Raw genomic sequence first — 24,144 nt, forward strand, 5'->3', positions numbered from 1 at the left:
TTTTCCCGATTCCGGCATCAGTCGATGGAGAATCCCACCCTATATATTTATATTGATTTCTGAGAAGCAGCACTGAAGCTGCAATGACCACTGTATAATGATATATAAGTGATGGCGTGGTGTCGCCGGAAGTAATGTCACCGATCTACGCGCAGGTAACTGTAGAGTAAAGAGAGAGCCTGTACTGAACACACCTTGTGAATAAAGCTCTTTTAAGTTTGCCAGCCTTCGTGCCTCCTAGCATTAATCCTGTGGTCACAACATTGGTCATATATATGAGTTATTGCTTTGTTGGGGGGCTTGGCTGGGGGGAGGTGGGGGAGAGAGAGAGAGAAGTTCTGAATTTAGACCGACAAAGAGTTGCCTTATATGTGAGAGCATATACAGTTACTCATTTGCAGTCATATCCCTCAAATAATTCTGAATCTCATGCCCCAGTACCTTGGCACATAGTCATTATTATATGTTTGTGTAGTAAATAATAAGTACAGGGCTAGGTTTAATTTAATTAATAATAGTTGATTATTAGTTTTAAAGCCCGAGAGTCCTTAGTCTTCTATATTATAATTTATATTTGAAATTTATTGCTTATTTGTATTGAATCAAACCATAAGAGTACAAAAGTTACATTTGTAAAATAACTTTGTTAACCTTTTCTATATTTTTTCCCACAGCGATACTATGGCAAATCCCTACCTTTTGGGAAGAAATCGTATGAAAAGTCAAATATTGAATTTTTGACAGTGGAGCAAGCTGTGGCAGATTACGTGGTTCTTATTACAAAACTGAAAGCTGATCTTGATGCTAAAAATTGTGCTGTAATTGTATTTGGTGGCAGGTAAATAAGAAAATATATTTAATTGAAATTATAAGTTCAAATACTTTTAGAATAATCAACAAATTCAATTTTTCTTTGTTTTCTTGTTGCCTGGCTTCCAAAATGCCTATAAATGTGGTGTTCAACTTTTGACTAATTTTAATATGATTCATAACTCATTCATCTACATAAACTGGTTCTTTATACAAAAACATTTTTGTTTGCCATAAAAGACCTGCAGTACTTGAATGCTGATAACACTTGCAGTTCAAAATACATAGCAATATCTGAGGAATTTACACGTATTGTAGATTAGGTTTACAGTTTACAAACTAGCCAAACTAACTGTATAAAAACTAGCCATTGGTTCATAATACTATACTTCTTTTGTCACAAATGGAACTTTTTTGTTCCCTCATATTTTGCTTTGTTCAGACCTACCTGTGTGGCACTCTCTTTTTCATTTTCAAAACAAATTGAAACTCAGGCACCCTTGTGAACTATTAACAACCTACAGTTGCAGTATTCCCATGTAGCACATCAAGCAACCATTTTGGACTGCTCAGGCAGTGTCCTTCAATGTTCCAACAAAATTCTGCAAAGTCACTCCTGTTACAGGTTGCACAATTGTTGAGTGGGCATATAGCAGGAAGATGAGCAATCAAATGGGGCACAGGAGGAAAAATGCAGTGTGACATGGGAGGGCAGTGGTGCACAGATAGGGAGATCACAGAACAGTGTTACTAAAAATTTCGTCCAGTAACAGACAGACCTTGCCACTGATCAGCTGTGCTTATCATATTGTTTCCCCTGATCATACTGTGAATTCCCTCTAATCAAGCTCATTCCTAGTGTCTGCCTGTTCTCAATCTTTTTAAGGGTCTTAGCTGGAGTGACAGGATATGCAGACACTCAAGAGGAAAGCTGCCTCATCAGACGCATCTACCATGTCACTGTCCAGCAATCAGCATAAGAACAGCCCATGCGGAGTCCTTGCTGCAGGTAAAGCCTGCCGGCTGTCATGACTCTTTACAAATATTCACCCAATGTTCAAATCCAGTAATTGGGTGCCTAAGGTTTTAACTGTATCAGGGTACAGCAGCATTTACGGATTATGTTATTGGCCTAGTAATCCAGAGATTTGCGTTCAAATTCCACCACGGCTTTCAGAAAAGTTAAATTAATTAATGAAATCTGGAATAAGTTGTGCTCAATAATGGTGACCATGAACATAAAGGGTTGTCGTTAAAAAACCATTTGGTTCACCAGTGGCCTTTAGAGAAGGAAACCTGTCTGTTAATTCAGATCCACAGTGCTGTGGACTCTTAACTGCTCTCTGACATGGGCTTACAGGCCTTTCAATTTAATCAAACCGCAATGAAAACTATGTTAAAAATGAAACTGGACAGACCACCCAACATTGACCTTGGTGCTGCATTTGGACATGAAAAAGATAAATTCAACCCAGTCAACTGTGTAAAAGTCTTTGTCACTAACATCTCTGTTAAATTTGGGAAATCTGTTCCACAGACAAGCCAAGCGATAGCCTGACATCATCGCATGCAGAATAATATCTTTCAGCCAACATTCCTGCCTCTTACAACACTATTGCTAAATATGTCCTGTCCCACTGGCAAGATTGACCCATGAGTGGCAGTGGTGAACAGTTGGAAGGAAGTGGTCCCGGGAGCCTCAACATTGACTCAGTAAATCTTATGGCATCAGGTCAAACAAACATGGTCAAGGAAACCGCCTGCTGATTGCCATCTACCGTCTCTCTGAATAGCAACAACTACTTGTATTTGTATGGCACCTTTCAGCACAGAAAAATTTCCAAAGTGTATTACAAAATTAAATTCAACAACAGCCACATGGAGTTTTGGAGCAGAGAACCAAAAGCTTGATCAAAGAACTAGATATCAAGGAGAGTTTTAAAAGAAAATAGTTAGCAAGATAGAAATGTTTGCTGAAGGATTTTGAAAACCATGGTCCACAGTGATGGAACTATTAATATTGGGTTGCTCAAGATGCAGGAATTATAGGCGTGTAGATATATTGAGCCGAATTCTCTGGTCCGCACTACTCGCTGGCAGCGGGATTCTATCCTCCCACTGCTTGTCAATAGAATTTCCATTTAACCACCCCATGCCGCTGCAAACCTCTGGTGGGGCTGTGCTGCTAGTGGGAAAATGCAGCCTTTGAAGGATTGTAAGGGCTGGAGGAAATTACGAAGGTCAGGAAACTAGAGATTTGAAGACTTAGGTTGAGAATTTTAACACTAAAGTGTTGCTTAATCAGAAGTCAATTTTGATCATTAATCAGAGGTGTGATGTGAACAGGGGCAGCACGGTAGCCTTGTGGATAGCACAATTGTTTCACAGCTCCAGGGTCCCAGGTTCGATTCTGGCTTGGGTCACTGTCTGTGCGGAGTCTGCACGTCCTCCCCGTGTGTCCCGTGTGTGTGTGGGTTTCCTCCGGGTGCTCCGGTTTCCTCCCACAGTCCAAAGATGTGCGGGTTAGGTGGATTGGCCATGATAAATTGCCCTTAGTGTCCAAAATTGCCCTTAGTGTTGGGTGGGGTTACTGGGTTATGGGGATAGGGTGGCGGTGTTGACCTTGGGTAGGGTGCTCTTTCCAAGAGCCGGTGCAGACTCGATGGGCTGAATGGCCTCCTTCTGCACTGTAAATTCTATGATAATCTATGAGGACTTGGTATGAGTTAAGACATGGGGAGCACAGTTTATGATGACGAGGCTCATGAAGGATAGAATGTGGAAAGTCGGTAAAGAGTATGTTGAAATAGTCGAGTCTAGGAATAACAAAGGCATGCAAGAGGATTTCAGTAGCATGCAAACTGAAGTATGGTAGATAAAAGCAAATTACTGTGGATGCTGGAATCTGAAACAAAAACAAAATACTGGACAATCTGAGCAGGTCTGACCGCAAAGCTTTGACAAAGAGTCACCCAGACTTGAAATGTTAGCTCCCTTTTCTCTCCACAGATGCTGTCAGACCTGCTCAGATTGTCCAGTATTTTCTGTTTTGTTTGAAGTAGGGTAGAGTGACTATGTTACGGAGGTAAAAATAGGCAGTCTTGGTGATGGTTGTATATGTGTTTGAAAGCTCATCTTGGGGTCAGATATAGAACCATGGTCCCAAACAATCTGATTCAGCCCTAGAGTTGCCAGGAAGAAGATGGTGGCTTGGGAATGGAGTTTGTGGCAAGGAATGAAGACCATGGCTTCACCTTTTGAAATATTTAGCTATTGGAAATTTCTACACATCTACTAGAAGTCGAATCAACAATCTGATAATTAAGATTTGGGGTAGATGATGGTGAGGGTGTTGTTAGCATACATTTGACAAGGGTGTAGAATATCCTCTGGCTGGGGAGATCAATATCCATCACCAAGAGTGGATCAGTAGAAACATCAAAGTGACTGAATTGGCTGAATCCTGAAGGTCATAGCTGCCAATCTGGGCATGTGGCACTTTGGAGAGAATCAACAAGAGGGAGAAAATCTTCTTGACCTCATCCTTATCAATTTTTTGCAGGTGCATTCAACTATGACGATGTTTGTAAGAGTGACAACCACACAGTTCTTCTGGAGACACTGAGGACAGCGTCTAATACATGTGACTTTGCCACTATGCCAAATAGGATAGATTCGGACCAGCTCTAAACTGGACAGCCATGAGCACTATGGATTACCAGCAGCATGCATTCACCATAATTTTTAAGTTCATGACATGATTATCACTTATTCTACCCTTATCAAGCCAGGTGACCTATCCTGGTTTATTGAGGAGTGTAAAACAGCATGCCAGAAGCAGAGCCAAGCTTACTTAAAGATGAGGTATTAGGTGAAGTTACAGCACAGGAGTACATGCATGTCAGCAGTGGAAACAGCATGCTTTAAACAGAGCGAAGTGTTTCCCACAGTCAGTTGGTCAGATTATAACTCTGCAGTCCTACCGTAACCAGTCTTGAATGGAAGGAGACAATTAAACAACTAGGGTAGGAAGATTCATGAATACCTTCAGACCTAATAATGCCAGATCCAGCATGTGACTGCAAAAGAGAAAACTGCTGTTTAAAACCATCTTTAGCCAAAAGTGCTGAGAGGATGTTCCACTTGATCTTCTCCTGAGATCTCCACCATCTTAGATGCCAGCCTTCGCCAAATTCCATGCTGGAAACAGTAAAAGCTATGGATGCGACAACATTCCAGCTGTACTGCTGAAATTTTCTGCTTCAGAACTAACTGTGCCTCCAGCCAAGCTATTCGAGCACAGCTACAAAATTGACATCTACCTGACAAAGTGGAAATTTGCCCACCTATGTAGAAAAGCAGGACAAATCCAATCTGATAAATTACCACTCCTTCAGTCCTCTTTTCATTGGCAGCAAAGTGATTAAAAGGGGCCATCGACAATGCTGTCAGGCAGCACATATTCATCGATAACCTTTTCACCGATGCTCAGTTTGGGTTCTGTCAGGACCACTCAGCTCCAAAGCACAACTAAAGAGCTGGATTTGAGGGGCAAAGTAAACGTGACTTTCCTTGATATTGACATAGGGCGCGATCTAACAGCCTTGTCACGTGACGAAACTGTTAACTCATGAGATTTACAATTCTAACAAGATCTCGCAAGGCATTGCGATCTGGGCTGGATCCAGGTTTGCATATTTAAGTGTGCAGTTAAACTCACTTAAACATGTTCACGCTCGGAGTTACCCAAGGCTTGGTCCCAGCCAGGCGATCAAGGGCCACCGGGTGGTTGGGCTCTGGGTAAGGTGGTACCTGGCACTCCTGATGCCAATGGGGCACTATAGCACTACACATCTGAGCATCCTGGCAGTACCCATGCCAGGCTGGCAGGAACACTAAGGGTGCCCAGGTGGCATCTTTCCCAAGCCAGGGATGGGGCCTGGTGGTAGCCTGCCCTTATGAGGTGGGGCAGGGGAGGCTCGAGGATCCCATAATTGGTAAGTTGGAGCGTTGGGCGGGGGGGCCCAGATGACGCGGTGGGAGCATTAGTGCAGGAAATGAGCCTAAGTGCGGCATCGGCGAGTTCCTCTTCGAGGCCTGAAAATGAAATGGAGTCCTATTTGATAGCGGGGTCATCTCTGTGCTACAAGCATCGGGAAACACCTGACTAAATGCGCCCAAAACGGGATACTGTTTCATTTCCATTAATCCCATATTATTTGACTCAGCATAAATTGAAGTTACTGGGATTCAAGAATTTGGAGTCATACGTAGCCCTGAGGAAGATGGTTGTGGGCATTGGAAGCCAATCAGCCCAGCCCCAGAACTACCCCAGGTGTTCCTCAGGGGGTAGTATCCGAGGCCTGTTCACCTTCAGCTACTTCATTAATGGCCTTCCCTCCATCACAAGTGACATTGCAAGCATTAAGTGAACCATTTCTACCCCATTTCTACCATGAGTAGGGCTGGCCACCACCTTTCAACATTCAATGACATTATCTATGTCAAATCACCTACATTCAACATCCTGGCTTGCCATTGACCAGAAACTTAACTCAACCAGCCGCATCAAATAGTGTGCCTTTAACAGCAGGTCAGAGGCTCAACTCAGGAGTATGGTGGAATACTCTTACCTCCCAACAACACTTGAAGCTGAAAACCATCTAGGACAAAGCAACATGTTTGATCAACATCTATACACCACCTGTATTCACTCCCTCTATTGCTGGCACACAGTGGCAGCAGTGTGTACCAATTACAAAATGAACTGCAGCAACTCACCAAAGCCTTTTCAACAGCACTTGCAAAACCTACAAACTCTACCACCTGGAAGGACAAGACACATCAGACAGATGGGAACACCCCCCAACTCCCAAGTTTGCCTCCAATTTACAAACTATCCTGACCTGAAATTATATCACTGCTCCTTCATTATTACAGGATGAGATCCTAGAACTCATTACTTAATAGCCCTGTGTGAGTACCTTCATCACGCTGCCTGCAGCTTTCCAAGAAGATGGTCCACCACCACCTCTGGGTAGTTAGGAACGGTAATCAATAAATTCTTCCCTTGCCAGTGGCAACCACATCACATGAATAAAAATCACATACTCAGGGGAAAAAATGCTGTTCTTTCCATTGTTTAGCCTAGTCTTACATATTTCTATGAAGTCAGCTCTTTCCATATAGGTAGCACAGTGGTTAGCACAGTCATTTCACAGTTCCAGGGTCCCAGGTTCGATTCCTGGCTTGGGTCACTCGAGCGGAGTCTGCACGTTCTCCCCTTGTCTGTGTGGGTTTCCTCCGGGTGCTCCGGTTTTTTCCAACAGTCCAAAGACGTGCAGGTTAGGTGGATTGGCTGTGCTAAATTGCCCTCAGTATCCAAAAAAGGTTGGTGGGGTTACTGGGTTAGGGGATAGGGTGGAGGTGTGGGCTTAGATAGGGCGCTCTTTCCAACGTCCGGTGCAGACTCAATCGGCCGAATGGCGCCCTTCTGCACTGTAAATTCTATGATTCTATATGTCTCTTTTATGGATCTGCATTTCATATGGGAGATGCATGGCTGTACACCATCTTCCAGCTTTTGTAGGCTGCTCATGGTGAATTCAAAGGATGTGGTCAATGCCTTCTGCTCCTGCATGAACTGCCTGTGCAGATGCAGTAAGATACCAATCCTTGCCCAATAGAGTACATGTTATGATTTAGCCACATATTTTCCTCTCACTTGTTTCTTCTTGTGAGTTGCAAATCACTCATGCCAGTTTCTGGGTGGCTAATATTTGTGGTATCACAGAATACAACAGTGCAGAACAGGCCCTTCAGCCCATCGAGTTTGCACCGAAGTATGAAAGGCCCTGACCTGCCCACTTAATCCCATTTGCCAGCACTTGGCCCATAGCTTTGAATGTGCCAATTACTCATCCAGATACTTTTTAAAGGATGTGAGGCATCTCGCCTCTACCACCCTCCCAGGCAGTACATTCCAGACCGTCACCACTCTCTGGATAAAAATGTTTTCCCTCAAATTTCCCCTAAACCTCCCACCCCTCACTTTGAACTTGTGTCTCCTCTTAACTGACCCTTCAAAGGGGAATAGCAGCTCTCTATCCACCCTGTCCATGCCCCTCATAATCTTGTACACCACAAGCAGGTCACCCATCAGTCTTCTCTGCTCCAGAGAAAACAACACAAGTCTATCCAACCTCTCTTTCTAACTTAAATGTTCCACCCCAGGCAACATTCTGGTGAATCTTCTCTGCACCCCCTCCAGTGCAAGTACATCCTTCCTATAATGTGGCGACCAGAATTGCGCACAGTACTCCAGCTGTGGCCTCATCAAAGTTCTACAACTCCAACATGACTTCCCTGCTTTTGTAATTGTGGTAGTCAAAACTGTTTGTATATATGATGTATATGAGAAGTAATACGGTAAGGCTCCTGTACTACAGGTACGGGGATAGATCCCTGCCTGCTGGCTCCACCCAGTAGGCGGAGTATAAATGTGTGTGCTCACCGAGCTGCAGCCATTTCGGCAGCAGCTGTAGGAGGCAACACATCTCTGTTTAATAAAGCCTCGATTACTCTCGACTCTCGCCTCGTCGTAATTGATAGTGCATCAGTAATCTATGTCCCAATTGATAAAAGCGAGTGTCCATAAGCCTTTTTCACCTCCCTATTAACCTGCCCTTCTGCCCTGAGGTCGATGAACAAACACGCCAAGGTACCTTTGTTCTTCAGAACTTCCCAGTGTCGGACCTTTCATGGTCTTCTTCCTTGTTAAATTACTCCTTCCAAAGTGGACCACCTCACACCTTTCAGGTAGTGCTGATACAATCTGTTATAAAGTCCCTGGGCTCAGGTTAATACTTGCCCTGACCTCCTTACCTTGGAAGAGAAAAGGAGTAATATTTACAATGAATTCTCTTGCATGTTGATTTCAAATATAGATAAGTGGTGAAATTCTCAGTTCGGGACTAAGCGTTGACGCCGGAGCAGGATTTGTGGACTTCCACGACAGCAAAACTGGCCCCTCACCTGAACCGATTCAGCGACCGTTGAGGGGCTAGCACCAGCGGCACTAGGAACACAATCAATTCCAATGAAAAGCAGTGCTGGAATCGATTGACACTCAGGAGGCTGACAAGCTGCAGTCGCAAATACAGACTTCACTCCCTACACACACCATCCCAGCTAACAAGATGACAGCAATGAGAGCAGCACCAAGGTTCACAGATGCCAAGCTTGAGGCGGACAAGCCCAGGAAGGAGGCTGCCAGCAACACCATTCGCCGTGCCTGGGTGCAGGTGGCAGAGGGAGTAAGCGTTATCAGGAACACCATCCGGACCGGCCAGCAATGCAGGAAAAAACTGCGACCTCCTCAGGGTGGCCAGGGTGAGTAGGCAGCACTGTGCCCCTGGCATTATCTCCCCTCCCACACACCTGTAACCCACCCTCCTGCCACATAGAGGGCATCAGAAGCCCCACCCTGCACCACATACCAGCACCCATGATGGCCGTGCCCTGGCCACTGAAGCCACCACCTCCCCACCCCCTGGGCTGCATTTGTTGGACTGTCTTAACACTGTGCATTTTCTGTTTCCCTCCTTCCCCCAGGGGAAGACCTCCCATAGCCGCTGGAAGCAGCAGAAGACTGGAGGGGGACTGCCAGACCTGGGGCCCGTCATCGGGTCAGAACAGAGGGCCATGGAATTGTTCGGTGGGCCCAAGGAAAGGGTAGTCACTGGGGTGGAGATAAGCGTCAGGCGAGGAAGTGAGCCTCTGCTAAATTGCAGTTCCTTGTGTGATGTGTGTTAACACCCCATCTCCTCCACATCACCACCCCATGACCAACATCCCCATGCCACACTCACATCATACCCACACCCCCGCTCCATACCCACCCTCACTCTCTTCCCCCGATCCACGGTCTAATCTTGCAACCTGACTTGCAAGACCTGTTGGTGATGGGGCGGGTTGTTCTAGTGGCATCCGCCCACAACCAGAGCCCCGAGTGTCGAGCCCTGACGAGGATAATACCGACACAGACGAGAGCCATCGAGCCGAGACCCAGATCACCCCGGAGCTCGAGTTCGATGATGACACTGACTTCCTGTTACAGCTGTCTCCAACACTCCACCATCTCAGAGACACTCCCCTCAGTTGGGCACTTTAGTCAAGAGGTTCCTGGGACATTATCTGGTGTGCCGCACACATGCTCCGGTACAGCAGATGGAGGTAGGAACTCCCATGGGGGCGGATGTTCGTAGGGCTGGCCGACCCCAAGGACTAGCTGCCGTCCAGACGGCTTTTGGGCTTCTGGAACGGACGGACCAATCGAGTATGGAGATGCAGTTTCAGAACCAGGGGCTACATGAGGTGTTGTTGACGAGCATACAGCACCTGCAGATGGAGGAGTCCAATGCATGCCACCCAGGCCAACGCTGCACAGGTAGCGTCTGTGGTGGAGGCTTTGGGGGTGAGGGCTTTGGCAATCAATCAGTCTATCCATGGCCTGGGGCAATCTGTACAGGGGGTGGCTGAGGACCAGGTCAGGGTTGTCCTCTCACAGGCAGCCATATGCCAGAGCCCCATGAACATTGCAGCAACACTCCTGAACGTGGCTCAGTCACAGAGGGCCACGCCTGAGAGTGTCAGCGGCTTTGCCCAGGCACTGGCCAACATGGCACAGACGCTGATGTGGCACAGACCCAGACAGCAGACGGAGGTGCTCCATTCCATGTGCGCCATGGCTTCGAGCATGCAGGCCCTGGCCGCGACGAGATCGGGCCTCGAGGACTGACAACGTTATGTGGCCGGGGAGGCTCGGGGGATAGCTCCGCTCGTACCCCCGTCCCATGGAGTAGCCCGGGGGTCATCGAGCAACAGCTCGGACTCTTCCCCTGCGTCCCTGGCACATCTGGTGGGCAACGGGCAGAACAGGGCAACACCACTCCAGCTGGGACACCCAAGCAACAGCTGAGCCCATCCAGGCCTCGTCTGCCCAAAGGATGATGACAGCCAAAGTGACCCAGGTAACGGGGGGAATCTCGGCAGGCCGCTTCCACTCTTGATGTATCGTCTGGGATCCATCTCGGCAAAATGTGAGGACCTATAAGGCCAGAAAAGTAGACACCAGTTAAGTTGTCATGGGTGCAGGGCACAGTTTAGTGATGGGGCTAGGGCACGTATCTGTAGATATGTTCTCACATTATATACCTGTGCACGATATTACATCCTGCCTTGGTGCTGTAAGAAGGGTGCGAGGGGTGGGCTGGTCTGGGCTGGCAGTGCGGGGGGGGGAATGGGCTTGGCTCTGGGGTCGCAGTTGAGCCAGCGTTCGCCGCTCTGGTGCCCCACCTGCCACCTCAAGGGATCTGATGGGACCGTTTGATGGAAGGATGGAATGGCGAGCTTGCATTCAGGAATCACCCAGGTGGACGGTGGAAAGTACTACTGTGGGCAAGAGTCCGAAGTTGTCAAACGATGTGGAGCACCAGAGCTTATCGCAGAGCAGGTTGTCATCATCCTCCATCCATGGGCTAGACCCGCAGTTACTGCCAACCCAGAGCCCGCATCCCGTAGTACATGTATCATGGAGCTGTGTGGGGGGTGGGGGGGGGGGGGGTGGAATGCAGTGCCTGTGCCCCCGGCCAGTACTGGTGTGCCCCCTCCTAAACCGCATCTTCAAGATGCCAATGCACCTCTCGATCATGCCCTGGTCACTGTATGGGCATCGTTGTAGTGGGTCTCCGCGTCGGTCTGCCCTCTGGATCGACGTCATCAGTAACAACAGCAGTGGATAACCCCTGTCGCCCAGGAGCCACTCCCCCCAGCTGGGGGTGCGCCTCAAAGAGGTTGGGAATGGTTGAGTGTGCCAGGATGAAGGCGTCATGCTTACTCCCCAGGTATCGTGTGCATGATGCGCATCTGATGGTCACATACCAGCTGCACGTTCATCGAGTGGAACCCATTTTGATTTTGTAGAGCGACCTGTCATCTGCAAGTGCTCGTAGAAGGACATGCATCTTGTCGATCACCCTCTGGACTGGGGGCACCTTAGCGATGGCAACGAATCCCACTGCCCTGGCATCCTGGTGGGCTCAGTCCACATTGAAATACTAGACTGATAGACTTTACAGTGCAGAAGGAGGCCACTCGGTCCTGCACCGGCCCTTGGAAAGAGCACCCCACTTAAGACCACACCTTCACTCTCTCCCTTAACCAAGTAACCCCACCTAACCTTTTGGACACTAAGGGCAATTTATCATGGCCAATCCACCTAACTTGCACATCTTTGGACTGGAAGAAAACCGGATCACCCAGAGGAAACCCACGCAGACACCGGGAGAAAGTCCAAACTTCACACAAACTAACCCGAGGCTGGAATTGAACCTGGGACCCTGGAGCTGTGAGGCAGCAGAGAAAACCACTGTGCCGCTCTAATGGATGTACTGTGCCGATGGCGCGGATACACCTGTGCACCTAGCTCTGTGACATCCCAGACAGGTCCCCACTCGGCACATGGAAGGACTCCATGGCGTGGACGTTCAGGGCGACTGTCACCTTCATGTCCATCGGGATTGGGTGTCCCCGATTTCCCCACGGTGCCAGGTATGCCATAATCTGTCAGATATGTCGGTGGAATGCAGTGCCTGTGCCCCTGGCCAGTACCTGGAGTTGATCAGAGCTTCCCGTGACGCTCAGTCGGAGTCTTCGATGGCATGCCTGGTCCAGTAGGTCCTCTAATGACAGTAATGACAGGCGCTGCCGGTACTCGGCTCCTCCTTTACACCTCATCCTTCTCCTCCTGCTCTCTGCCTTTTGGGCGGCCAACACTCAATCTTCAGCAGCTGCCCCCTGTTCCTCTGTGACATGCTCCACTGCTCCAGCTTCCTCCTCCTCGAGCAGCTCCTGCTCATACAGCCACAGTACCCAGGGGAGCAGAAGTAGGCCATCTGGCCCCTCGAGCCTGCTCCACCATTCAATGAGATCATGGCTGGTCTTTTGTGGACTCAGCTCCACTTTCCGGCCTGAACATCATAACTCTTAATCCCTTTATTCTTCAAAAAACTATCTATCTTTATCTTAAAAACATGAAATGAAGGAGCCTCTACTGCTTCACTGGGTAAGGAATTCCATAGAATCACAACCCTTTGGGTGAAGAAATTCCTCCTAAACTCAGTCCTAAATCTACTTCCCCTTTGAGGCTATGCCCCCTAGTTCTGCTTTCACCCGCCAGTGGAAACAACCTGCCCGCATCTATCCTATCTATTCCCGTCATAATTTTATATGTTTCTATAAGATTCCCCCCTCATACTTCTAAATTCCAACGAGTACAGTCCCAGTCTACTCAATCTCTCCTCGTAATCCAACCCCTTCAGCTCTGGGATTAACCTAGTGAATCTCCTCTGCACACCCTCCAGCGCCAGTACGTCCTTTCTCAAGTAAGGAAACCAAAACTGAACACAATTGGATGGTGGCCTCACTAGCACCTTATACAATTGCAGCATAACCTCCCTAGCCTTAAACTCCATCCCTCTAGCAATGAAGGACAAAATTCCACTTGCCTTCTTAATCACCTTTTGCACCTGTAAACCAACTTTTTGCGACTCATGCACTAGCACACCCATGTCTCTCTGCACAGCAGCATGTTTTAATATTTTATCATTTAAATAATAATCCTTTTTGCTGTTATTCCTACCAAAATGGATAACCTCACATTTGTCAACATTGTATTCCATCTGCCAGACCCTAGTCCATTCACTTAGCCTATCCAAAACCCTCTGCAGACTTCCAGTATCTTCTGCACTTTTTGCTTTCCCACTCATCTTAGTGTCGTCTGCAAACTTGGACACGTTGCCCTTGGTCCCCAGCTCCAAAACATCTATGTAAATTGTGAACAATTGTGGGCCCAACACTGATCCCTGAGGGACACCACTAGCTACTGATTGCCAACCAGAGAAACACCCATTAATCCCCACTCTTTGCTTTCTATTAATTAACCAATCCTCTATCCATGCTATTACTTCCCCCTTAATGCCATGCATCTTTATCTTATGCAGCAACCTTTTGTGTGGCACCCTCGCACCCTTCTTACAGCACCAAAGCAGGATGTAATATCGTGCACAGGTATATAATGTGAAAACATATATACAGGTACGTGCCCTAGCCCCATCACTAAACTGTGCCCTGCACCCATGACAACTTAACTGGAAATCCAGATATACCACATCCATTGGCTCCCCGTTATCTACCGCACTGGTAATGTCCTCAAAAAATTCCACTAAATTAGTTAGGCACGACCTGCACTTTATGAACCCATGCTGCGTCTGCCCAATGGGACAATTTCCATCCAGATGCCTCGCTATTTCTTCCTTGATGATAGATTCCAGCATCTTCCCTGCTACCGAAGTTAAGATCATTGGCCTATAATTACCCGCTTTCTGCCGACCTCCTTTTTTAAACAGTGGTGTCACGTTTGCTAATTTCCAATCCGCCGGGACCACCCCAGAGTCTAGTGAATTTTGGTAAATTATCGCTAGTGCATTTGCAATTTCCCTAGCCATCTCTTTTAGCACTCTAGGATGCATTCCATCAGGGCCAGGAGACTTGACTTTAGCCCCATTAGCTTGCCCATCACTACCTCCTTAGTGATAACAATCCTCTCAAGGTCCTCACCTGTCATAGCCTCATTTCCATCAGTCACTGGCATGTTATTTGTGTCTTCCACTGTGAAGACCGACCCAAAAAACCTGTTCAGTTCCTCAGCCATTTCCTCATCTCCCATTATTAAATCTCCTTTCTCATCCTCTAAAGGACCAATGTTTACCTTAGTCACTCTTTTTTGTTTTACATATTTGTAGAAACTTTTACTATCTTTTTATATTCTGAGTAAGTTTACTCTCATAATCTATCTTACTCTTCTTTATAGCTTTTTTAGTAGCTTTCTGTTGCCCGCTAAAGATTTCCCAGTCCTCTAGTCTCCCACTAATCTTTGTATGCTTTTTCCTTCAATTTGATACTCTCCCTTATTTCCTTAGATATCCACGGTCGATTTTCCCTCTTTCTACCGTCCTTCCTTTTTGTTGGTATAAACTTTTGCTGAGCACTGAAAAATCGCTTGGAAGGTTCTCCACTGTTCCTCAACTGTTTCACCGTAAAGTCTTTGCTCCCAGTCTACCTTAGCTAGTTCTTCTCTCATCCCATTGTAATCTCCTTTGTCTAAGCACAAAACACTAGTGTTTGATTTTACCTTCCCACCCTCCATCTGTATTTTAAATTCCACCATATTGTGATCGCTCCTTCCAAGAGGATCCCTAACTATGAGATCCTGAATCAATCCTGTCTCATTACACAGGACCAGATCTAGGATTGCTTGTTCCCTCATAGGTTCCATTATATACTGTTCTAGGAAACTATCGCGGATACATTCTATAAACTCCTCCTCAAGGCTGCCTTGACCGACCTTGTTAAACCTATCGACATGTAGATTAAAATCCCCCATGATAACTGCTGTACCATTTCTACATGCATCAGTTATTTCTTTGTTTATTGCCTGCCCCACCATAATGTTACTATTTGGTGGCCTATAGATTACTCCTATCAGTGACTTTTTCGCCTTACTACTCCTGATTTCCACGATAATGGATTCAACCTTATCCTCCATAGCACCGATGTCATCCCTTACTGTTGCCCGGATGTCATCCTTAAATAACAGAGCTACACCACCTCCCTTACCATCCACTCTGTTCTTCCGACTAGTTTGATACCCTCGGATATTTAACTCCCAGTCGTGACCATCCTTTAACCATGTTTCAGTAATGGTCGCTAAATCATAGTCATTCATGATGATTTGCGCCACCAACTCATTTACCTTATTCCGAATACTACGAGCATTCAGGTAAAGTACACTTATGTTGGCTTTTTTACCTCTGTTCTGAATCTTAATACCTCGATCAGTAACCTCTCCTAAGTTATATTTCCTCCTAACTTTTCTCCTAATTTTCCTTGTCGTTGAACCCATATCTTCATCTAACAACCTGCCGCATCGCTTGCCATTAATGTTTTCACTTCCCGTTTTATTCCTTTTAGTATTCCTGGTCCTATTCACTGAGCTCCCCTCAGTCACTGTACCTTGTACTGTCGCCCTTTTTGATTTTTGACTATGGCTTCTCTGCCTTACATTTTCCCCCTTACTGCCTTTTGTTTCTGTCCTTGTTTTACAACCTTCCAACTTCCTGCATCGGTTCCCATCCCCCTGCCACATTAGTTTAAACTCTCCCCAACAGCTCTAGCAAACACCCTCCCTCGGACATTGTTTCCAGTCCAGCCCAGGTGCAGTCCGTCCGGTTTGTACTGGTCCCACCTCCCCCAGAACTGGTTCCAATGCCCCTGGAATTTGAATCCCTCCCTCTTGCACCATCTCTCGAGCCACGCATTCATCCTATCAATCCTGACATTCCTACTCTGACTAGCTCGTGGCACTGGTAGCTGAGATTACTACCTTCGAGGTCCTACTTTTTAGTTTAACTCCTAACTCCCGGAATTCAGCTTGTAGGACCTTGTCCCGTTTTTACCAATATTGTTGGTGCCTATGTGCACCACGACAGCTGGCTGTTCACCCCCCCCCCCAGAATGTCCTTCAGCTGCTCCGAGACATCCTCCCCCCCCCCCCCAGAATGTCCTTCAGCTGCTCCGAGACATCCTTGCCCCTTGCTCCAGGGAGGCAACATACCATCCCGGAGTCTCGATTGCGTCCGCAGAACCGCCTGTCTATTCACCTTACGATTGTGTCCCCTATCACTATAGCCCTGCCATTCTTCTTCCTGCCCAGCTGCGCAGCAGAGCCAGCCACGGTGCCATGAACCTGGCTGCTGCTGCCTTTCCCTGGTGAGCCATCTCCCTCAACAGTATCCAAGGCGGTATATCTGTTTTGCAGGGAGATGACCGCAGGGGACATCTGCACTGCCTTCCTACTCTTGCTCTGTCTTTTGGTCACCCATTTTCTATCTCCCTCATTGCTGATTGCATTCCTATATCGATTTTCTGCAGAGGGTGAAAGGCGGACATGTTAGCATGGTGCGTACCCCCGTGCTAGCCAAGTCCACCGGGCTACACAGTGGCCTCGGTTGACACTGTGGATTCTGCCCCCTCATGTTTCCCCGCCCCTCCCTTCCCCATTCCGGCACACCTGGCCTCGTCAGTGCTGGGTGGAGGTGGGGGGAATGCTGGGCCGGTGCCACACGGCCGGTGGCACTCTGCAGAACCAGGGGCCAAGGTGGGTGGTCAGTGCGTTGTGCTGCAAGATGGCTGTCTTTGCATGGACACCACCCCAGTGGAACGCATTGACGCCGCTATCGAGGCACTAGAGAATTGTAAATTGTCGTGAGACCGGCTCCCGCTCCGATTTTGCCGTCAAAACCGATTTCCCTCCCAGTCGAGATTCCTGATTCCACCACCAGCTAACAGAGATTCCTGATCAAGATCTTTGGATATTTTGTGGCGCATGCTACTACTTTTCAATTGTAATATCTGATAATTTAGGGAGGGAGTCAGTAAAGAAAGAATTGGAATAAATGGAGTGTATATTCTGGGTGGTGAAGTCATGTCTTGAAACCTATCCTCAAACGATTCCTTGGCTCATAAAACATCTTCCTCAATGGACACTAGTTATAGCAGACCAGTGTTTCTGCATTCACTCAATCATGTTAGTTCCAAACATGCAGTTTGCATCTAGAATTTTAGAATTGGAGCTATCAGCAGCTAACTATACAACTCTGCTTAACTGCATTTCCTGTAAGGAAGTCTCCAGCATCTCATTACTGAAGATTTAAGAGATTGGCATCAATCAATCAATGGGGCAACACGGTGGGACAGTGGTTAGCAATGCTGTCTCACAGCACCAGGGACTTGGGTTTAATTCTAGCCTTGGTTGCCTGTATGGAGTTTGCACATTCTCCCCATGTCTGTGTGGGTTTCCTTTCATTTCCTCCCACAGTTCAAAAGATATGCAGGTTGGGTGGGTTATGATCAATGCATGTGGGGTTAGGGTGGGAGTGTGGATCTAGATAGGTGATGCAGATTCAATGGGCCGAATGACCATCTGTACTGTGGGGATTCTACGTTTCTATCTCATCCAGAAAAATAATGAGGAATGAAGTTGAGAAATAAGAAAATTCACACTTGTGTTTTGAGGTTGGAGATTAAACATTTGGCCTGTGGTAAACCTGGCTTGGGAGTTTTACTTGTTTACACCAAGTGCAAACAGTGAAGTATTTTTCTCTGCAACATTGATAGTTTCCACCTTGATTAAATGAAAATGTCAACACCATTCCAAAAAATGCAGTTCTGACATTGTGTTCTAATTCTCTTTCCCAGTTACGGAGGAATGTTAAGTGCCTACATGAGAATAAAGTATCCAAATATTGTAGATGGTGCTCTCGCATCAAGTGCACCTGTGGTTTCCACAGCTAATCTTGGAGATAGCCGGCAGTTCTTTCATGATGTGACTAAAGTGAGTAAGAGTGTGTGCGCATCTGTCTATATTCATTCAGTTCTTTTCGCTTCATCATGGGGCAAAGATTGAACAGTTTAGTTTCTCCAGAAACATGGCCACTTTGAAAACTCCGTAACACAGCACCTTTTTGAAGTCTGTTCATTCCTACATTTAAGCCATCCACCTAATTTTTGTGGTGACTTTTTTATGTTTCTTACATATGATGAACACGGTTATTAAAATTGGTAGCATTGCAGCTAAGCAGAGCCCTCTGCTGGATATTCTGTTTCAGTTTGGAATTAAATCGTATCATGCCACATAATGGCAAGAAACAGGTTGACATGATTGTTCATAATCTTTAAGGACTTTTTAAAGTTAGTTTTTACACATGATTTAAAAGGCAATTTTTTTTATTACTTTGAGGGGAATTAAGGGGAAATATAGAACCCCACAAGACAGTTAATTTGGAGTAAATCAGTAAAAGGTTTTTGTTTTACATGTCATTAAGCCTCAGGAAAATAGGCAAGATACTATGAAGACACGACAAAGTGGCAGTTTACACATTCACAAGTGACACTTTCAAAGTGGTAGTTCTAAAAGTAGTTTTAAGTTTGTTTAATCACAAACCTGGGGCGGGAGTCTCCGTTTTGCCGGAGCCGGGGGTTTCCCGACGGCATGAGACTGCCCTACAATGGGAAACCCCATTGACCGGCCGGCGTAACGGAGAATCCCAGCGGCGGGTCGGGGCTGAAATGTGGCACGGCGGGGCGGAGAATCTAGCCCTGATGTAGTTATTTTACCTGTAAACTACATGATTTATTTTGAAATGGAATGTTTTACACAAAGATTGTGGAACTTACTGCCACATAGTTGTTGGAGCAGATATTGCATTTACCTGCTTGAGGGGAGGTTTTATGCAAATCTGAAAAAGAGGGAATAGTGACACAATGGGGCAAGAGGTAATTAGAATAGGAGGAGATTATTGAGGGTATAAACACTGCCATAAACTAGTTAGACTCCATATGAAAGAGGTTGAGTAGACTGGGAACTATATTCCCTGGAATTTAAAAGAATGAGAGGTGATTTAATTGCAGCATTCAATTCTTAAAAGGCCTTGGTATGGTAAATGCTGGAAAGATATTTTTCCTTGCTGGGATGTCTAGAACTGGTGGTCGCAGTCTCAGAATAAGTGGTCATCCTTTTAGGATTGGGATTGCTAGATATTTCTTGTGAATCTTAGGAATTCTGAACAGATGGCTGTTGAACATATTCAATACAGACATTGATAGGTTTTGGGAAACTGTGGTAATAAAGTGATATAGGGATAGTGCAGGAAGGTGATATTGAGTTACAAAAATCTGCCATGATCATTTTGAATGACAGAGCAGGCTCAATGGGTCAAATGGCCTTCTCTTGCTTCTATTTCTTAAGAACAAAGAAAAGTACAGCCCAGGATAAAAGGCCCTTCGGCCCTCCAAGCCTGCACCGACCATGCTGCCCGTCTAACCTACACTTCCAGGGTCTGTATCCCTCTATTCCAATCCCGTTCATGTATTTGTCAAGACGCCCTAAAATGTTACTATCGTACCTGCTTCCACCACCTCCTCCAGCAGCGAGTTCCAGGTACCCACTACCCTCTGTGTAAAATCCTCACACATCTCCTCTAAACTTTGCCCCTCGCATCTTAAACCTATGTCCCCTACTAATTGACTCTTCCACCCTGGGAAAAAGCTTCTCACTATCCACTCTGTCCATACCATAATTTTGTCGACTTCTATGAGGTTGCCCCTTAACCTCCATCGTTCCAGTGAGAACAAATCGAGTTTATCCAACCTCTCCTCATAGTTAATGCCCTCCATACCAGGCAACATCCTGGTAAACCTCTTCTGTACCCTCTTGAAAGTCTCCACACCCTTCTAACTAAGGTTCTATACAGCTGCAGCATGACTTTCCAATTTTTATACTCAATGCCCCGGCCAATGAAGGCAAGCATGCCCTATGCCTTCTTGACTACCTTCTCCATCTGCGTTGCCACTTTCAGTGACCTGTGGACCTGTCGAACCAGATCTCTCTGCCTGTCAATACTCTTCAGGGTTCTGCCATATACTGTATATTTCCCACCTGTATTCGACCTTCCAAAATGCATTACCTCACATTTGTCCAGATTAAACTCCATCTGCCATCTATCCGCCCAAGTCTCAACCGATCTATATCCTGCTGTATCCACCAACTGTCCTCACCCCTATCCGCGATTCCACCAACCTTTGTCTCGTCCGCAAACTTACTAATCAGACCAGTTACATTTTCCTCCAAATCATTTATATATACTACAAACAGAAAAGGTCCAACACTGATCCCTATGGAACACCACTAGTCATAGCTGTCCATTCAGAAAAGCACCCTTCCACTGCTACCCTCTGTCTTTTATGATCGAGTCAGTTCTCTATCCATCTTGCCAACTCACCTCTGATCCCGTGTGACATCACCTTCTGTATCAGTCTACCATGAAGGACCTTGTCAAAGGCCTTACTGAAGTCCATGTAGACAACATCCACTGCCCTACCTACATCAATCACCTTCGTCACTTCTTTGAAAAACTCGATCAAGTTAGTGAGAGACAATCTCCCCTTCACAAAACCATGCTGCGTCACGCTAATATGTCCATTTGCTTCCAAATGGAGAAAATCCTGTTTCGAAGAATCCTCCCCAATAATTTCCCTACTACTGACGTAAGGCTCACCGGCCTGTAATTTCCTGGATTATCCTTGCTACCCTTCTTAAACAAAGAAACAACATTGGCTATTCTCCAGTCCTCTGGGACATCTCCTGTAGCCAGTGAGAATACAAAGATTTCTGTCAAGGCCAGAAATTTTCCTCCTTGCCTCCCTCAGTATTCTGGGGTAGATTCGATCAGGCCCTGGGGACTTAACTACATTACTATTTTTCAAGATGCCCAAAACCACCTCTTTTTTGATGTCAATGTGACCCAGATATCTACACACACTTCCCCAGACTCATCATCCACCAAGTCCTTCACTTTGATGAATACTGATGCAAAGTACTCATTCAGTACCTCACCCATTTCCTCTGGCTCCACAAATAGATTCCCTCGCCTGTCCTTGAGTGGGCCAACCCTTTCCCTGACTATTGCTTTTATATATGTGTAAAAAGCCTTGGGATTTTCCTTAATCCTGTTGCCAATGACTTTTTATGACCCCTTTTAGCCCTCCTGACTCCTTGCTTAGTTCTTCCTACTTTCCTTATATTCTTCACGGGCTTCATCTGCCCTCAGGCTGCTGGTCCTTACAAATGCTTCCTTTTTCTTTTGGACTTGGCTGACAATATCCCTCATTATCCAAGGTTCCCGAAACTTGCCATACTTATCCTTCTTCCTCACAGGAGCATGCTGGCCCTGAATTCCTAGCAACTGACATTTGAAAGCCTCCGACATTCCAGATGTTGATTTACCCTCGAACATCTGCCCCCAATCTAGATTTTTCTTTGTTTCTTATGTCCTGTTTCTGTGCTGTAAAATTGATGTAATTCAATAAATCATAAATAGTCTTGCAGTTTTCTCAAGAAAATAGTTGATTGAAGTGTAATGTTGGAATAGATGCTATGAACATTCTGCTATTATTCTATGCAATATATCTATTTTATAAACATTGCCGAAATCACTATTAATACTCTTTAAGATAGTATCACATGTCCCGATGCAATGTGCAACCATATCTAGACTTGATATTGATAAAACAATAGGAATTTTTGAAAATTTTATTCACATTTGAGAGGAAATCAATTTTTAATAATTCTTTGCTCAAAAATAGTGAATGGTGATAAATTAAATTTCAGAGTGCAGAGAATAGTACAAAGGCCAGATAGACCCAATGGAAAGTGAAAATGTTATGAATGTTCCAAATGCACATTGAAAAAAATATATAATCCACTGAAATTTAGTGAATTCGAGGTTAAACGTAAATGCAAGATATCTGTGGGTTTAAATCATGTACAATTTCAACTTTCCAATCATCACCATCATCATAGCTCTGATCAAAGGCTGATTTGAGCCACAGCACCATGATCTCTGCCGAGGGCAAGGAGACAGGTCCCAAAATTACTCCAACCAGAACCGGAATAAAACCCTGTGTTGTTGGCTCCAATCTGATCCATACTAGCCATCCAGCTAACTGAGCCAACCAGCTCCCCAAGTTCTCTCAGTTGTTGTGGCAAATACACCTTTTGCATGTATGTTCTGGCCTACAGCTATGGATAATAATGGCAGAGGCTCCTTCCAATCTTATCAGTTTTGATATTGACAAAAGGTGAACTGTCAACTTAGTATTTGGCTAGATCCCAAATAAGCCTTCTAATTGAAGTCCATCATATTATAAAAATTGAAATGTTAATCTCAGATGATCCTAAGGGACTTTGCCGATATTATCTTGGGATTTTTAGATTGAATCCATGTACCCTGTGCCAAAACCTAAAAGAAGTACATTTATCATAATAGCTTAGGGTCTTGAATAAGACGTTAAACCAATGTCACATTTACCCCCTCGGGATCTCATGGCATTATTTGGGGTTTTTGCTTTGTGTCTTGGCTTTCATCCTTCAGACAGATTAACTGGTCATTTACACAATTGTTATTCTTGGAACTTTGCTGCGTTAGTCGACAAAATAATTATGATTATATTTATGAATGAGCTGATTGACTGTGAGGCATTTTGGGATGGGAAAGGTGCTATACAAGTGCAACTTTTTACTCTTAACTGTAACTAAATTTTGAATTTGCTGTTACTCACTGGCAGGTGTTATAATAGTTTTTAATTCTTTGATTAGGATTTTGAGCGTAACTCACCAGACTGTGTTTTGACAATCCGGAAAGGGTTTCAGGAGCTTGAAGCTTTGGCACAGCAACAAGGTATGGGAGTATCTGTCACGATCAGAAGAATTTCATATTCTTCATGAGATTAATTTCAGGCTTTCTACTACTACTAACTGTTGGAGGAAATGAACAATCATTACATGCAGGAACTAGCAAGCATATTGTAAACATATACAAAAAAGGGAAATATCTAATTTGCCCCTGATGCTCGATGTTGCTATAGAGGTGGAAGCAGAAGGTTCATTATTTTAAATCCAAAAATTCTGAGTGATTTGCTTTAGCAGCAAATTCAAGCGTTAAAACTAATAAAGTTTAACAGCAGGTTGGGGTTGCCAGCCGTACTATCCTCTGAGGCTTGCAGCAGTCAGGTTAGGACTTTCAGTGGAAGCAGGGGAAACAGCCAAAATTATGCAAATTGACCCACACTAGAAAATTGGCCTGGATCAGGAGTGCATCTAAATTTGCAAACCTGTTGACAATTTTTTCCATGTCATGAATTTACTGTGCAGTAAATTTAATGTCCCTAATACATGTACCTTATTTTTTCTATATTGATACAGTAGTTCATTGTATAGCACTTACTTCCCACCTTGTCTGATAATTTAATTTCCTAAATGGATCAGGCCTTTAGGCTCTGCTCAAAATATAATTTTAGTAGTAGAATGAGCTATAAGAAAATCAATCACAGACTTTAATTTCCATGCCCATAAATCTTGTCCTTTACAGCATGGAGTAAGATCACAAGTCAACTGTCTCTGTGTAAGGCGGTGAAATCCAAGAAAGAAGTTGATCATCTCTATGCATGGGCACGAAATGCATTTACTTACTTAGCAATGTTCAACTACCCATACAAGACTGAAGTCGGATTGCATTTCCCTGCAAACCCAGTGGATGTAAGGAATCTAATTTTCCTGAAGATTGTAAAATAATATTTGCATAACATTTAAAATTAATC

At 45.3% G+C, this 24,144-nt stretch overlaps 1 protein-coding gene across 1 annotated transcript in view; it reads left to right on the forward strand.

The window, feature by feature from the left end:
• LOC140399100 (uncharacterized) overlaps positions 1-24,144 on the forward strand; it is a 115,177-nt gene that overhangs the window by 52,166 nt on the left and 38,867 nt on the right. Inside the window, exons 3-6 of the mRNA XM_072488264.1 lie at positions 675-838; positions 18,187-18,322; positions 23,144-23,225; positions 23,916-24,082. Coding sequence (XP_072344365.1) covers positions 675-838; positions 18,187-18,322; positions 23,144-23,225; positions 23,916-24,082 — 549 coding nt within the window. The remainder of the gene's footprint in view (positions 1-674; positions 839-18,186; positions 18,323-23,143; positions 23,226-23,915; positions 24,083-24,144) is intronic.

The sequence above is a fragment of the Scyliorhinus torazame genome, chromosome 22 (assembly GCF_047496885.1).
Source record: "Scyliorhinus torazame isolate Kashiwa2021f chromosome 22, sScyTor2.1, whole genome shotgun sequence".
Classification (NCBI taxonomy): domain Eukaryota; kingdom Metazoa; phylum Chordata; class Chondrichthyes; order Carcharhiniformes; family Scyliorhinidae; genus Scyliorhinus; species Scyliorhinus torazame.